Source organism: Macaca nemestrina, chromosome X (assembly GCF_043159975.1).
Source record: "Macaca nemestrina isolate mMacNem1 chromosome X, mMacNem.hap1, whole genome shotgun sequence".
In the NCBI taxonomy this organism is placed as follows: Eukaryota; Metazoa; Chordata; class Mammalia; order Primates; family Cercopithecidae; genus Macaca; species Macaca nemestrina.
In genome coordinates this window covers 2,018,328-2,034,361 of record NC_092145.1, presented here as the reverse complement: position 1 = coordinate 2,034,361, position 16,034 = coordinate 2,018,328, and the positions used below count along the sequence as shown (strand labels likewise).

The following is a 16,034-nucleotide window of genomic DNA, read 5'->3' as shown; positions in this document are numbered from 1 at the left end:
AGACTCAAGAGGTATCATGGACTCACTGACCATTAGGGTGGCAGGGAAGGGAGGACTCAAGGACCGTTGACAGGGCGTCTGGCTGGGTCATTATACTCAGGACAGCTGTAGATAAGCCCAATGAGCAGTCAGATGTCCACATCTGGAGCCCACGGCTATGCCGCAGAGCTGCTGTAGCCCAAAGCAGGTGTGATTAGGGAGAGAAAAGGTCTGAAGGTGAAGATGGGAGGAGAACTGAAGGCTACCAAGAGTGGGAGCCCTGCTGTTGAGCTTTGAGCCTAAGCGGCCCAGGCTTATGCCACAAAACACATTCAGCGTGGCCAAGCAGACCTCCAAGGCAGGGTCTCTCCCTAAGCCCAGGGCCTCCTTCCCGGGGCCACAGCTGCTGAAGGCCATGAGACTGGGGAGTCCCACCTCCAAAGCTCTTCCCTTCTATTCGGACTGGCAGGATGCTCTGGGTCAAAAGGCTGAGGCTCACCTCCCCACCAGAGGACCTGGAGAAACACACCCTCTAAATGTGCACACGCACACACACGAAGTTCCCCAGTGCCACGGAGCGAATTTATTGTGAAAGCTCGTGGGGTGAGGAAGGGATGGGGCAGGCTCTAGGAGGCCGAGTCGGAGGCCTCTGAGCTGTCCTTGACATCTGTGCTCTCTGTGGTCTCGCTGACCTCGCTGAGGTCCTTGCTGTCCCCACCACTATCCTCGGCAGCCAGGCCCTTCTCCTCGCGACAGGCCTCTCCTGAGCTCGGAGGTGAATTGCCTTTGCTCTCCACCTTGTTCTCGATGGCACCCAGCACCACATGCCTGCCCTTCTCCTTCAGCTCCAGGTGCCGCCTCAGCTGCCACCAGGAACCCAGGGAGAAGCAGGAGGTAAAGAGATGGGGCCTAAGTTTCCAGACAAAGGGAGCCTGGCCCTGTCGCTGGCTGAGGAGAGGGGCATAGTGAGGCAGCAGGGCTAGGCAGGACACGTGGGACTGAGTGGGGACACCTGGCTGGAGCCCCAGTCCACTGCTACCTGGGCTCACTGACTACCATGGAGGCCCCCACGACACAGCGTTGCCCCTTGACCAGCCCTGCCACCCAAGGAGCCTGGGGCAGAACCCTGACTCAGAACTACCTCTGAGCAGGCAGGCCACCCACTGGTCCCCAGGCCTCCCCACTTCCCTTCTAAAAGCCTCCTCCCTCTGCCTCTCCCATCACCCTCCAGGCTGCTAGGCAGACGGCCTCCTCTAAAGCCCAACCTAGGAGACTGAGGTTGTGACTCCTGGCAACATAGCCACAAGGGCTGGCATTCAAAGTTGGTCGCACCTCCAGCCACTGTCTCGGGGCTCCCCAATGCCACCCCCGCTTGCCTGGCTTGGCTTCATGCAGGCTCTTACCTCGTCGGCCATCTGAGTGAGGTCTCGCTTCATGGCATAGGCGTCCTCCCCATCTGCATAGTATTTGGGCTCCACTTCACTGATCCTGGGGGCAGAGGGTAGAGAGCAAGGAGGAAGACCCATACCTGGGGGACACCCTCCTCCACTCCTGGTATCATGGCTACTGGAGCAAGATGCCGTGTTTTCTCCCTGAAGGGCTCCTTCCTGAGACAGCAAGTCCAGTGTGACCTGCCCTCTGTTCTCTCCAGCAAAGGCTCCAGGAAACAGCGGCCCGCCCCACCCCTGTCCTGCCCCCGTTCTGTGTCCTTAGCCTGGCTACTAAGGATTCATTTCTGTGGTTTCTTGTGAGCTGAATTCCTGAATTCAGCCTTCCCCTTCCCTCCCTGCCCTGCGTCCTGTCCCTTACTGAGCTGCCTCACAACAGCCATCAGAACCCAGGAAAGACAGTGAGCTCTGTTTAGGGGAGTCATCCCTAGGCAGCACAGGCCCTGCCTGAGCAGCTCAGGGGCCATGCCTGCACTGGGGAGGCATGTGTGCAGACTCGGGTGGCCATGTCCCTGGAAGGGGAGCTGGACTTAATGGCCTAGGCTGGCCCTGCCAGGCCTAAGACATGAGGATTGTTGACTTAGCTATAAAGCAGTTCCCACCAGACATCCTCATCTGGGTCACAGATCCCTCTTGCCAGCATCCAGCCCAGAGGCCACTGCCCTTCCCAACAGTCCCTCCTCTTCACCCCTACCAAACAGGGGCTGACTGCAGTTAGTGTCCCTCCACGGGCAGCCCACCCCAGCTTCACTTGCAAGCACTTTTTTCCACTGTCTACTGGGCATGCTGACTGCCAGGTCCTCTCTCCTGTGCTAGGCACACGGGGCCTCCCGGTCCTCAGGCAGACCTGCCCCATCCACTAGGCTGCCTGGCCGCCGGTCCTTCCTTCCTGAACGTGCATTCTCCTTGATTCTGCTCTCTCTTGGATTCTTCCAGGTGCTTGGCCATGCTATGATCTGCTCACGCCAGGGACCCACACCTCTTTATTCCCAAACATTACTAAACAGCCCGTGTGCCCTTCACCAGCCTCTGCCAGCATGGGCCAGAGCTCCTCCATCACAACACACACGGAGCACGTTTCAGCAGGCAGGTGCTGTCTCCATGCCGGCTTTTCAACCATCAGCCACCGAGTGAATGTGGAGGCATCCTGGCAGCACTGGGGTCCACAGCGTCCTCCCCACATCCGGCCCACCCCTAGCCTGGAAGGCAACTCAGCCGGTCTCAGGTGCCCTGATGGGCCAGACCTGGGGCCAACCCCAGCCCACGAGAAAACTCGAGATCTACTTACTGAAAGTTGAGGGTGTTGGAATAGAGGTGCAGGGCGGCCCGGTTACTGCAGGGGAACAAGGCACTGCTGAGCTGCACGGACATGGCCAGGGAGGGGTAGCACGTCCAGTGCCTGCCCCTCCTCTTGGTCCCTCCTTCACCCCAATCCCACTTCCTGGATCTTCACCAAAAGCCAAGGTACCCCAGGACCCCCGTCAAGGCAATATCTCTCCCCCTCAATCCCCCTTCCCTCAGCCCGGCTTCCACCTCTTCCTGACATGCAGGGAGACGTATTTGGCATTGAAGTTCTCTATCATGGCTCGAGAGGCCTGGTCCATCAGTTTCTGAGCCAGACCGAGGCGCCGGTGGGAACGCTTCACAGCCTGGTAGGAGAAGAGGAGAGAGCGGGTGAAGGACTGGGACCTTGAGGGCTGCCTCAACTAACCCCCACTTCCACCCCCACCAGAGAGCCTGAGTGAACCTTACATACCAATGAAGTGATATGTCCATGGGGCACATCATCTGGGTCCTCTTCCCTGGAGAGGGAGAAAGCAGAGGCTGCAAAGGAGCTCAGTGTAGGCACAGCCACCCCCACCCCCCGCCATCTGTAAAGTGGATATGCAAATTCTAGGCTGGCCCTACAGCCCCCTAAGACCCCAGCTGGGGGAGAGCCAGGAGCCTCTTGGATCAGAGCAGCTGATCCTGCCACCCTCTACTGCCTGAAAACCCCATGCCTGCCAGGTATGGGGCACACGCCTATAGTTCCAGCTACTCGGCAGGCCGGGTCAAGAGGATTGCTTGAGCCCAGGAGTTCGAGACCAGCCTGGACAACACTTTTTTTGTCTCTACAAAAAAAAAAAAATCAAAAAATTAGCTGGGTGTGGTGGCGCATGCCTGTGGTCTCAGCTACTTGGGAGGCAGAGGTGAGAGGATCACTTGAGCCTGGGAAGTTGAGGCTGCAGTGAGCCATGATCATGCCACTACACCCCAGCCTGGGCAACAGAGCAAGACCCTATCTCAAAAAATAAAAATAAAAAAAGAAATGAGCTGTCAACCCACGCAAAGACAAGGCAGAAGCTTAAATGTGCACTACTAAGTGAACAAAAGCCAGCCTGAAAAGGCTGTATACAGTATGATTCCAACTCTATGACATCCTGGAAAAGGCAAAAACTATGCAGACAGTAAAAAATCAGTGGTTGCCAGGGGTTAAGAGGAAGGGATAAATGCGTGGAACACAGTGAAACTATCCTGTGATAATACAAAGGTGGACACATATCATTTGGTCAAAACCATGGGGCTTACAACACAAAGAGAAGTGCAGGGGGGTTTAGTTAATATTAATATATCGGCTGGGTGCAGCGGCTAACGCCTGCGATCCTAGCACTTTGGGAGGCTGAGGTGGGTGGAACACCTGAGGTCAGGAGTTCGAGACCAGCCTGGCCAACATAGTGAAACCCCATCTCTACTAAAAAAATTAAAAAATTAACCAGGTGTGGTGTCACATGCCTGTAATCCCAACTACTAGGAAGGCTGAGGCAGGAGAATCACTTGAACCCAGGAGGTGGAGCTTGCAGTGAGCCAAGATCACGCCACTGCACTCCAGCCTGGGCAACAGAGCAAGACTCTGTCTCAAAAAAAAAAAATAATAATAATAGTAATATATCACATTAGTTTATCACTTGTCACAAGTGGACCACACAAATCCAACAAGCTACTAATAGAGGAAACTGGCAGGGAGGGAATGCTGAGGGGTTCTATGGAACTCCATGTCCTTTCTATTCAATTTTTCTATAAACTTTCAACTGTACTGAAAAGAAAGAGCCTATTCATTTTTTTAAAGCCCACAGAGGCATCCACCAGACACGTGTAGCTTCTCTCTTCCTCCTTGGTGACTCACATTTTGGCCAGGACATACCCCACAATCTTCCCATTCTCGTCCTCAGCAATGTAAGAGAGCTGGTGACAGAGAGGAAAAGGGAGTGAGAAAACTTCATGTTGGAGCTGGAGGAGCCCTTTAGAGGGACACAAGCTGGACGAGTGGCCAGTTGTGTGATGGCTCATGACCTCCAGGCTGGGTGACTTGGTCTCCCCCGCGCCACACTGTGCCCTGCCCATGCCCAGAAAGAAGATGCAATGTGGGGATCCTGCCCGATGCCCCTATTCTCTGCTCCCTTCAGGCGCCTTCTTTTCCTTTGCCCCTGCCTGCCAGCTGAAAACACTAGGGACGTCACCAACTATACAGCCCCCTGGGCTCTGACAGACTTGTCCACTCCCTCCAAGATGGCCCGATTGGATTTTCCTCGGCTTGGTTTCCCCCACGCCCAAATTCAGAAGCTGCCCACCTGGGGCCAGGAAAGGCCATGGTAGAAGTAGTATTTCATCTGGTAGTTCTCAGGCAGGCAGAGGAGGTTGCAGTGCTGCATGTTCATTAGGTCCTCTGGCTGCAAGGAAGGAGGGCAGTGGAACGCGCTCAGTCCAAGGCGCCGGTGACCACGGGTGAGAAGTCTGCTCCCCGTCGGTCTGCTCGGCCCCCCTCCCTCGGGGCTGAGCAGGCGCTGTGACGATCTGACTTTGCACAACGCCCAGAGCACAGGAACAGCAGTGGGCGCCCGGAGGTCCCCGGAGCCCACCCAACGCAGGCCCGACATCACGCAAACAGGAGGGAATCGCAGCCCCGGCCCCGCGCCCCGGCCTCTTCGGCGGGCTGGGCCAGCCCCATAGGTTCAGCGGCCGCAGGCACACGCAGGGCCACCGGGCCGGGCTCGGCCAGGGCCCTCGGGAGCATGCGCAGCAGCCACCGGGCCCGGCGCCCACGCGGCGCGGACAGCCTCCCGCCCCGGGCGCTCACCCTCGCATTGCGGATGTTCATAACGGCGGCGGGGCTCGCGGGTCCCAGCGGATCGTGAAGGCGCAGTCAGCTGCCGCCGCGCTCCGAAGCGACGCCGGGACGGCCGGGGCTGGGACCGGGGCTCGGCTCGCTGGGCGGTGGCGGAAGGGGCGGTGCGCGCCGGGCCGGCCACCGGCCGGAAGTGCACGGCCGCCGGGCCCGTGCTCCCGGCCGCTTGGCCAATGCGCGGGACAGGCCAGCGCGCGAGGCGGGCCAATGCGCGCAGCCGGTCAGCGCGGGGCGGGCCTGGGGGCGGGGCGGGCCTGGGGGCGGGGCGGGCGCTGCCCCGGAGCTGGAGCAGGCCCCTCCCTCGGCGCCGCAGCCCCGGTCCCGCGAGCCCACAGACACGCGCACAGCCGCAGGTGGAGCAGACTCAGCCTTTATTCCGCGCCTCGACGGGCGGGGGTGGGGACGGGCGTCGGCGTGGGGGCGGGGCGGCTCAGCAGGGCGCCCAGCATCTCCTCGCACATGGCTAGGCACCGCGGCACGTGGAAGCAGCCTGCGGGTGGAGGCGGGCAGGTAGTGAGGGCCGGGGGCAGCCGAGAGGCGCAACCCCTGCGGCCCCGCCCTGTCCCCCACTCACCTTTGAAAGGACCTCCCTTGATGGAGAGGGCCACCTTGCCCTCTCGGCTCAGGTAGCCAAACCATTCCCCGTACTCGGGATCGCGAAACTGGAATAACAGAGACAGTGACAGCTAGCGCCTGCAGGACCCGCCCAGATGCCACTGCATCGCTACCAGGGGTCAGAGCCTGGGTTGATCCCAGGTAACATGGCTCCAGAACCAGCGATCTGAACCGCGACACTGCGTCCTCCACAAAGATGAAAGCAGGGGTGGGCGCAGCAAGCAGGGCTACAACTATATAACCGACTGGGCAAGGGGACGAGACACTGCTAGATGGAATGAAAGAACCCTGCCCTGCGATGTAGAAGCGTTCTCTATCAAGCCAGGCGCTGTGGCTCGCCCCTGAAATCCAGCACTTTGGGAGGCCGAGGCGGGCGGATCACCTGGGGTCAGGAGTTCAAGATCAGCCTGGACAACATGGTGAAACCTCATCTCTACTGAAAACATAAAATTAGCTGGGCGTGGTGGCGCACCTGTAATCCCAGCTACTCGGGAGGCTGAAGCGGGAGAATCGCTTGAACACAGGAGGCGGAGGTTGCAGTGAGCCGAGATCACGCCATTGCGCTCCAGCCTGGGTGACAGAGCAAGACTCCATCTCAAAGAAAGAAAGAAAGAAAAGAAAGGAAAGAAAGAAGGAAGGAAGGAAGGAAGGAAAGAAAGAAGAAAGAAAGAAAAAGGTTCTCTATCGTGACTGTAGTGGTGGTTACGTTGATTTAAAGAAACAAAGAACCCTGATGGAGGAAACGACCTGTCATGAAACTCTTAAGATGTGACTCCCTTGGAGCTCCCATTCCCAGCTTCACAGGCCTGTCTTCCAGTAGATGTACAATCTCATCTGACTCCTGTCCTGGCTCACCATTGGTCCCAAATGCATCTCGTCGTCCGTCTGCCCCTGCCCAGTGCCCATTCCACTCTCTTTCCTTCTCTCTCCACTACCATTCCTTGGGGCACCTGTCTCAGGAAGCCTTGTCAGTTCAGCCTCTTCTCCAAAGGATCATGGAATCAATTACATTGAAGTCCAGTATGAAAATGTCTCTTTAAATGGTGGCCCATAAGAGTTGGTGTATTCTTCTTCGTAGGAAGTAAAACTAGTCCTGGGCTGGGCACAGAGGCTCACGCCTGTAATCCCAGCACTTTGGGAGGCCGAGGCGGGAGGATCACTCGAGTCCAGGAGTTTAAGACCAGCCTGGGAAACATAGTGAGACCCCATCTATACAAAAAAAAAATTAAAGAATTAGCTGGGTGTGATGGTACACAGCTGTAGTCCCAGCTACCTGGGCAGCTGAGGTGGGAGGATCGCTTGAGCCCAGGAGGTTGAGGCTGCAGTGAGCCATGATCGTGCCACTGCACTCAGTCTGGGCGATAGAGACCCTGTCTCAAAAAAATAAAAAAAAATAATAAATAAATAATACTAGTTCTGTGTGTATTCATTCTATCTTTTGAGTTACATTGTTCAAGTCCTTACTTATTTTTTGACTACTTGACATGACACAGGAAGGTAAAGAAGAATTTCCCTCAATGTCTGGATTTTTGCCTTCTGTATTCTGTTATGTTGGTTGATGCATAATGACTTACCTGTTTTTTTTTGTTGGTTGGTTGGTTGGTTGGTTTTTTGGTTTTTATTTATTTTTATTTTTATTTTTTTTGAGATGGAGTCTCACTCTGTCGCCCGGGCTGGAGTGCAGTGGCCGGATCTCAGCTCACTGCAAGCTCCGCCTCCTGGGTCTACGCCATTCTCCTGCCTCAGCCTCCCGAGTAGCTGGGACTACAGGCGCCCACCACCTCACCCAGCTAGCTTTTTGTATTTTTTAGTAGAGACGGGGTTTCACTGTGTTAGCCAGGATGGTCTTGATCTCCTGACCTCGTGATCCGTCTGTCTCGGCCTCCCGAAGTGCCGGGATTACAGGCTTGAGCCACAGCGCCCGGCCAGTTTTTGTTTTTTTAAGACAGAGTTTCGCTCTTGTCGCTCAGACTGGAGTGCAGTGGCGTGGTATCAGCTCGCTGCAACCTTCACGTCCCAGGTTCCAGTGATTCTCCTGCTTCAGCCTCCTGAGTAGCTGGGATTACAGGCACCTGCCACCACGCCTGGCTAATTTTCTGTATTTTTAGTAGAGATGGGGTTTCACCATGTCAGCCAGGCTGTTCTTGAACTCCTGACCTCAAGTGATCCGCCTGCCTCGGCCTTTCAAAGTGCTGGAATGATGGGCGTGAGCCAAGGCACCCAGCCCAATTTTTGTATTTTTAGTAGAGACGGGGTTTCGCCATGTTGGCCAGGCTGGTCCAGAACTCCTGACCTCAGGTGATCCTCCCGCCTCCGTCTCCTAAAGTGCTGAGATTACAGGTGTGAGCCACCACACCCAGCCAATTTACCTGTTAATCATAGCTTTTGTAATTGTTTAATGTCATCTCTATCTTATTATTTCATTTTTGAGTTATAACTGGTGGCCCCTAATACATACTCTATGAATGCATTAAATATTAAGATATAGCTGCAGGTCTAACAACCCTGGTGGTTTGGAAGTAGTGATGAGCATATGTGATACTTGCAGATGTCCCTCTAACTGCAATGCAATATAAACACATCTGGGATTTCTATCGGTGACAAAGCCAGGCACTTCTATTACCAATGTGGTTCACTGCCTCCACTCATAATGGAAGCAAATGCTAGTTTCCGTTAGAGGTTAGTACAAATACAGATGTGATTCTCCACCCCCGGTTTCAAAGCCCACACACCCCAGAATAAGATCCCCTGCTATAGTCCTCCCAGTACCAGGGTTTACCAGTGGAGTCGGAGTCGTGGCTTTAGAAACACATGATGAATCTTCATTCATTCACCACCCAGGCCTTGCCACCACTGGGTGCCATGTCCTTTCCTGCATTCAGCAGCTCGAGGTGCCTCCTGGGCAGCAGTCAGGACAGCTTATCACTCTGCTCCTAGCACTTGGGCCTCAGGGGGCCCCTGGTTTGGTCTTCTTCCTACGTCACCACTGATTCCGGTCTCCTTTGCTGGGCCTCCATTTCCCTTTTTGCCTCATAGATCTCAGCAGCATCTGTACTCTTTTTTTTTTTTTTTTTTTTTTTTTGAGACCAAGTCTTGCTGTTGTTCCCCAGGCTGGAGTGCGCAATGGTGCGATCTCGGCTCACTGCAACCTCTGCCTCCTGGGTTCAAGCGATTCTCCTGCCTCAGCCTCCCAAGTAGCTGGGATTACAGGCTCCTGCCACCACGCTTGGATAATTTTTGTATTTTTAGTAGAGACGGGGTTTCACCATGTTGGCCAGACTGGTCTTGAGAGACGGGGTTTCACCATGTTGGCCAGACTGGTCTTGAACTCTTGACTTCAGGTGATCTGCCCACCTCAGTCTCCCAAAGTGCTGGGATTACAGGCATGAGGCACCACGCCTGGCCTTTTTTTTTTGAGACATAGTCTTGCTCTGTTGCCCAGCTCAGGCTGGAGTGCAGTGGTGTGATCATAACTCACTGCAGCCTCAAACTCCTGGGCTTAAGCAGTCCTCCTGCCTCAGCCTCCTGAGTAGCTAGGACTACAGGTGTGCATCACACCCAGGTAATTTTTAAAAATTTTTTGTAGAGACCAGGTCTCACTATGTTGCCCAGACTGGTTTTGAACTCCTGGGTTCAAGTGATCCTCCCGCCTCATCCTCCCAAAGTGCTAGGATTATAGGCATGAGCCACTGTGCCAGGCAGCATCTACATTCTTATGATATTGAAAACATTCATGGTGAGTCCAGATCTCTCCATCTGAACTAGAGACTCAGGAATCCCACCGCTGCTCCACCAGACTCTGAACCCTCTGTCCCCACCAGTTCCCACCTGGGCCAGCCCTCACTGGCTGGGATGACAGCTACAGCTTCCTCTGCTGTCCCAGTTTCTGCCCTATACCCTACAGGCTTCCCCCATAACACCCTCCCCCTCCAAACCCCAGGACCCAGGTAACAGTGGAATCAGACCAGGCAGCTGGAGTCCATCCCTTGCCTACTCTGCCTTTATCCTTCCAGGCTGCCAGGCCCCCCTGCTGTGCCACATGCCCAGACTCCCAGTCCCTCAGACACACCCCTGATTGACTTGGCCCCTGTTCAGTGCTTCCCCGTTGCCACCCCATAGGTAAGAGCCCCCCACAACCCTCTCCAGTGGTATTATTCCCACAGCTGTCACTCTCACCACCACCTAGGTCTGCTTGCTAACAGTCTGCTCTCCCGGCCCCCACCACCAAAATTCGAGCTCTAGGAGGACAGGGGCTTCTTTGTTGACTGAACGAACAGCACTGGGGCTCCAGAAACTCTCAGACCAGCTGAGCGACTGTGCTCAGCAAGGGGGCAAGAGCACAGCCCGGCCAGACTCCCCCCATTACCCCATTCAGCCTCTAGAGGGGACAAGGAGGCAGCGCTCACCTGGCGGAAGGTGTACTCAGCCACTTGGTAGAAGAGGCGCAGCAGCACAGGGTCCCCACTCTCACTGTAACCCATGAGGAAGGCAATCATGGCTTCGCTGTGTGGCCACCAGAGCTTCATGGCCCACTCCAGCTGAGGGGAGAGCAGGGGCAGGCATCTCAGCAGGACACTCCCCTCCCCAACTTTCCAGACCTGGCTGTGTCTCCATTGACCCAAGCTATGGAGGTGAATTGGGACACCTTTGGAGGTTCTGAAGGACCCTCCCAGTGACATCAGCTTCCTGAGCTGTAGGTCCTTGCATGGACACCAGGGCTCCAGACGAATGGCACATACGTCTGAGCATCAGCGTTTCACCAGCTCCCTGGTGGCTTCCATATGACATGGGACTGGGGAGCACTGGTGTCAGAGGTGTGTGAACCAGAGCAACTCCATCTGAAATAGGAGCTGGGTCAAATGAAGCTGAAACCTACTGGGCTGCATTCCCAGACGGCTGAGGCATTCTAAGCCACAGGACGAGATAGGAGGTCAGCACAAAATACAGGTCATAATAGACCTTGCTGATAAAACAGGTTGCAGTAAAGGAGCCAGCCAAAACCCACCAAAACCAAGGTGGCCATGAGAGTGACCTCTGGTGGTCCTCACTGCTATACTCCCAGTAATGCCATGACAGTTTACAAATGCCATGGCGACATCGGGAAGTTACTCTATACGGTCTAAAAAGGGTAGGCATGAATAATCCACCCCTTGTTTAGCATATCATCAATAAATAACCATAAAAATGGGCAACCAGCCAGGTGCGGTGGCTCTCGCCTGTAATCCCAGCACTTTGGGAGGACGAGGTGGGTGGATCACCTGAGGTCGGGAGTTCGAGACCAGCCTAACCAACATGGAGAAATCCCGTCTCTACTAAAAATACAAAATTAGCCGGGCATGGTGGCCCATGCCCGTAATCCTAGCTACTCGGGAGGCTAGGGCAGGAGAATCGCTTGAACCTGGGAAGCAGAGGTTGCGGTGAGCTGAGATGGCGCCATTGCACTCCAGCCTGGGCAACAAGAACAAAACTCCACCTCAAATAAATAAATAAATAAATAAATAAAATAAAATAAAAATAAAAAATAAAAAGGCAACCAGCAGCCCTCAGGCCTGCTGTGCCTATGGAGTAACCATTCTTTTATTCCTTTACTTTCTTAATAAACTTGCTTTCACTTTGCATTGCGGACTCGCCCTGAATTCTTTCTTGCGCAAGATCCAAAAACCCTCTTCTGGGGTCTGGATCACAACCCCTTTCCTGTAACACTGGCACAGAAGCCGAGCGCAGGCCTTTAGGTTCCAATCCAGCCCCAGGTTACCCTCTAGAGAAGCACCCACCTCCCCAGGCAGAAAGCCTTAGATCAGCGTGGGTCACACATGGCCCTGGGTGCTCTCCCACCTGGGTGGGGCAGAAGTCATCAGCATCCTGGAAGTAAAAGAGGCCTCCATGGTCAGGGTCCCATCCGGAGCGGAAGGGCAACAACAGGAACTTGTCAACCACGTGGGCTCGAAGTTCAGGGTCGCCTTTCCGAATGCAATGACGGAGCAGAAACCAGCCGGCCTCCAGTGCGTGGCCTGGTGAGGGTTGGAGTACGGAAGAGCGGGGTTGGGGCTGAGGGACGGGACAGAGGGAGCAAAAGCCCTTGGCGCCTCTCTGCTCCCTCCCTAACAGTGAGCAAGCTTCTGAGCTCCCTGGCCCTGGAAGCCTGCCCCTCTGCAGAAATCCCCAGCCTCCGGAAGCCCATCCTCTCTCCTTTGCCTCCTCAAGGCGTCCCCCCAGGCACTCCCACATCTGAAGCCCAGAACGCAAGGCTCAGTGTTCCCCTCCTCCTGGGTGGCCCCCAGCCTACCCTGCCGCTCACCTGGGTTCTGCTGTCTCCCCAGGCAGCCAGAAAGTTCCTTGCCATCCTCTGACACATTCTCCAGCACAGCTTGTCCATCCCTCTACCGGGAAGCAGCAGAAGGGAATGTTGCCTCCAGCCCTTTCACCCACCCAGCCACCCAACTAGAAAGACCCAGCCCCAGAAATCCCTTCCTCCCTCCCTTTCACCCAAGCCCCTGGACCTGCTGGCTTCGGTGGGCCAGGCTCAGAGGGGCATTTGAGGAGGGGCCGATTCACTCCCTTGGGCCTAGCAAGTTGTTTTTTCATTTTTTAGACAGAGTCTTGCTCTGTCACCCAGGCTGGAGTGCAGAGGCCGCAATCTCGATTCACTACAACCTCCACCTCCTGGGTTCATGTAATTCTCCTGCCTCAGCCTCCCTAGTAGCTGGGATTACAGGCATGCACCAGCACACCCAGCTAATTTTTGTATTTTTAGTAGAGACGGGGCTTCACTATGTTGGCCAGGCTGGTCTCGAACTCCTGACCTCAAGTGATCCGCCCGCCTCAGCCTCCCAAAGTGCTGGGTTTACAGCCAGGAGCCACTGAGTCCAGCCAGGGCCTAGGAAGTTGTAATCCTCGCTTCTGGCCCAATCCTCTCCAGCAGAGGAGGGTGAAACATTGAATGGGGACAGACAGGGCGGGTTTCACGGCCCAGAGGCCTGGAAGGGACTTAGGGACTTGGGTGGGGCAGGGGTCTCCTTCTGTCAGGCCTTGCCTGGGGCTCCACACCCTCCCGCCAGCCTTCAGGCCCTCCACCTTCCCCAGGTGGGGACCTCCCCGAATCTCTGTCTCTCCAGGTGTGTCAAGCCCCAGGGCACCCAGGGGAGTGGGGGAGTGGAGGACCTCCCACCACCCCAGCTCCCCAGGCATCCCCCACCTGCACGTGCTGCAGAATCCTCTGGGCGCACCAGTCCCCCAGCTCTGTGTATTTGCCTGCCAGCTCCTCATCTGCCTCCCCAAGCTGCTCTACCAGGTTCAGCAGCATCATGGGCACCGCCATGGGCTCCGCAGTCGGGGCCCCCTGGAGCTGGGGCCGGCCCAGTCCCGACGCGTCCTCCCGCACCCAGTGGACAATCTGATCCATCATCTCCACGGCTTCCGTCTGGGAGTTCAGGAGGCGAGGGGAGGCCCAGGCTGAGGCTACATCCTGTCCCATCCCCCAGGACACAGCCTTGGGATGAGAGAGTCAGTTCCTCTCCTGAACCTGAGACACGTTCACCCAGGGCCTACTTGGGGCCTGGCACCCGGCGTCCAGTAGGGACCAGGCAGATCCGCCCACTCTGCCTTGGGGGCTCCCAGTCTGGGGGTGCAGTCCCTTCCAGGCTGTGGGGTCAAGGTCTGGAAGCACAGGGAGCCCAGGGAGGAGGGAGGGGCCTCTTCCCAGCTGGGGGCAGGGCGTGGATAGGGCCCTCTCTGTCTGCGCCCCTGTGGGGGTAAGGGAGCGTTCAGAGGTGAAGGGGACTTGGCCCACAGATGGGTCCATGGCAGTGGACTTGCGTAGTGAGTGGGAATGCATCAGGTGGCCATGGCAGGGTCCCAGGGTGGGGTCTTCAGGGGCACCGTCCTCTCACACACCTGGTACCGTACTTCCCCTGTGGCCCTCCACAGCTCGTTCATGGCCATGGTGTAGAAACACTCGCTGAAGATGGTCCGCTGCACCTTGACCGGACGGCCGTCCCGAGTCAGCACAAAGGCACACTTCTTGCCAGGAGGTGCCAGCCGGGCATAACGCAGCAAGAACTCACCACCTGGAGGTTGGGGGGTTGGCATGCCAGGAGTAAGGCCAGGACGCCCCCCACACACCACCCTTGAGCCTCCCCAATCCATTCCTGCTTCTAGACCCCTCTAGGAACTCCGCACATGTGCCCTGTTGAGTAAACATGGACAGAGTCACTGGGAGATGGGCAGGAAGGGAGCACCTGCTTTTGCTGCATTCAGAAGCTGAGAGTGGTGGAAGCGCTGGAAAGTGCGGTACAGGCGACAATACATCCACACCTGCGGGGTACGGGAGGGAACGTGGCCTAAGCGGCCGGCTGGGGTGAGGTGGGGAGACCTTTGAGGCGATGGGCCGTGTGCCTGAAGCTTCCAGGCTGGGAACACCGTACCTGCCTCCCCTGCAGCCACACGTACTTGAGGTCATCATACACCCGTCCCTCGCGGCCAAGGCACGTGAAGAAGCCCCTGTGGGAACGCGGGATTAGCAAAGTCTGGAAGGGGCCTTGCCAGCCCCTCCTGCCCCTCCGGGGTCAGCAAATCTGTGAGGTGCCTGAGAGTAAGGAGGGGCCTCAGGAAGGGCAAAAACCCTGCCGAGGACTCCAGAAGCTGCCGAGTACCCGTGCTCCTGGTCGTGGGAGTGCTCCATCCAGAACGCCACTACACGGTCCAGCTCCTGCGCCACGCGCTCCTTCCAGGCCTGCAGAGTCTCTCGCTCTTTCTCCATGTCCTAGGGGAACTGGGGCTTGAAGGCGCAGCCCCCGCATGGGACCTAGGCCCCCCAGCCTCGGGAACCAGCCCTCGGGGATCCCCCCCTCTGCACGGGGCTTCAGACGTCACCATCCCCGGGACCCTCCAAGGCAGGACTCCCTGCACGCACCCCACCACTGGTCTGCCGCGCTCGGAGACCCTTGCTCATCCCTCCCTCTCCTCTAGGAAGCCAGACAGAGTTGGTCGCGGTCCCGTGACTGTCACTCAGCTGACAGAGCCGCGCCCGGCTCACCCACCCCCTCCTCTTCAGGTTCCGCTGGGCCTGGGGGCGGGGCTTTGAGGCCCCGCCTCCGCGCTTGTTCCTGACGCGACCCTCCCCTAGAATGGGCCAGTCCCGCCAGGGCCCCTGCTGGGTGCCCTGGTCTCAAGATCCTGCTTGGTGGGAAAAGCTGGGATGGCCGGACGGTCTGGGATGAGGGGGAAGGGGAAACGGGGCTGCCACCCACCCCGCCCTACACCAGCTACCTTTAAGGGAGCCCGGAGAGGGGCCCTAATGTGCCCTTCTAATGTGCCCCCTAATGTGTCAGGGGCCCAGGCAGGGCGGCTGAGGGCCTTGGCCCTACCAAGCCTGTAGGGCAGGGGTGCAGCAGGACAGGGAACAGCTAGTGGGCCTGAATGCAGGTCCCTCTGACCTGTCACCACATAGGGTAGACAAGAGGCAAGCTTTTTTTTTTCTTTTTCTTTTTCTTTCTTTTTTTTGAGATAGTGTTCTGTCGCCCAGGCAGCTCACTGCAGCCTCGACCTGCCAGGCTCAAGCGATCCTCCCACCTCAGCCTCCTGAGTAGCTGGGACCACAGTTGTGTGCCACCACGCCTGGCTAATTTTTGTATTTTTAGTGGAGACAGGGTTTTGCAATGTTGCCCAGGCTGGTCTCGAACTCCTAAGCTCAAGCGATCCTCCTGCCTCAGCCACCCAAAGTGCTGGGATTACAGGCATGAGCCACCGCACCCAGCCTAGCAAGTTCTCTCTTTTGAATCAGTTTGTCACCAACTACCTCAACAGTCAGTAATGGGGAGCCATTGGCGCTG

General features: G+C 56.7%; 2 protein-coding genes across 5 annotated transcripts; both read right to left on the bottom strand.

Moving 5' to 3' along the window:
* Nucleotides 1-539: 539 nt before the first annotated feature.
* On the bottom strand, nt 540-5,700 carry LOC105467315 (N-alpha-acetyltransferase 10, NatA catalytic subunit). The gene is made up of 8 exons (XM_011716793.3): nt 5,542-5,700; nt 5,036-5,134; nt 4,591-4,649; nt 3,184-3,229; nt 2,961-3,076; nt 2,716-2,760; nt 1,383-1,467; nt 540-842 (listed from the first exon to the last, which is right to left on the bottom strand). The coding sequence occupies exons 1-8, from the start codon at nt 5,560-5,562 to the stop codon at nt 606-608; spliced, it is 708 nt and encodes a 235-aa protein (XP_011715095.1). The 5' UTR covers nt 5,563-5,700; the 3' UTR covers nt 540-605.
* A 227-nt stretch (nt 5,701-5,927) lies between these two features.
* Nucleotides 5,928-15,247, bottom strand: RENB (renin binding protein). 4 transcript variants are annotated; one of them, XM_071088452.1, is made up of 12 exons: nt 15,116-15,247; nt 14,856-14,965; nt 14,628-14,703; nt 14,442-14,517; nt 14,098-14,270; nt 13,400-13,624; nt 12,503-12,584; nt 12,040-12,215; nt 10,611-10,742; nt 6,677-6,798; nt 6,164-6,251; nt 5,946-6,079 (listed from the first exon to the last, which is right to left on the bottom strand). In XM_071088452.1, the coding sequence occupies exons 1-11, from the start codon at nt 15,152-15,154 to the stop codon at nt 6,212-6,214; spliced, it is 1,251 nt and encodes a 416-aa protein (XP_070944553.1). In that variant the 5' UTR covers nt 15,155-15,247; the 3' UTR covers nt 5,946-6,079; nt 6,164-6,211. The 4 variants fall into 4 exon arrangements, with proteins under 4 accessions (XP_011715094.1, XP_070944553.1, XP_024644110.1 ...); XM_024788342.2 differs by having other exon boundaries at nt 6,677-6,774; XM_011716792.2 differs by lacking the exon at nt 6,677-6,798 and having other exon boundaries at nt 5,928-6,079.
* Nucleotides 15,248-16,034: the final 787 nt, after the last annotated feature.

Bases quoted from the DNA above. Each gene is read 5' to 3' on its own strand.
- LOC105467315 (XM_011716793.3), bottom strand. From the start codon at position 5,562: ATGAACATCCGCAATGCGAGG. The intron at 4,650-5,035 runs GTGGGCAGCTTC...CTCTGTCACCAG, and splicing joins ATGGCCTTTCCTGGCCCCAG to CTCTCTTACATTGCTGAGGA. The intron at 3,230-4,590 runs GTGAGTCACCAA...CTCCCTCTCCAG, and splicing joins GGGTATGTCCTGGCCAAAAT to GGAAGAGGACCCAGATGATG.
- RENB (XM_011716792.2), bottom strand. From the start codon at position 15,154: ATGAGCAAGGGTCTCCGAGCGCGGCAGACCAGTGGTGGG. The intron at 10,743-12,039 runs GTGGGAGAGCAC...CTCTCCCCTCAG, and splicing joins ATGACTTCTGCCCCACCCAG to CTGGAGTGGGCCATGAAGCT. The intron at 6,080-6,163 runs GTGAGTGGGGGA...CTCCACCCGCAG, and splicing joins CAAGGGAGGTCCTTTCAAAG to GCTGCTTCCACGTGCCGCGG.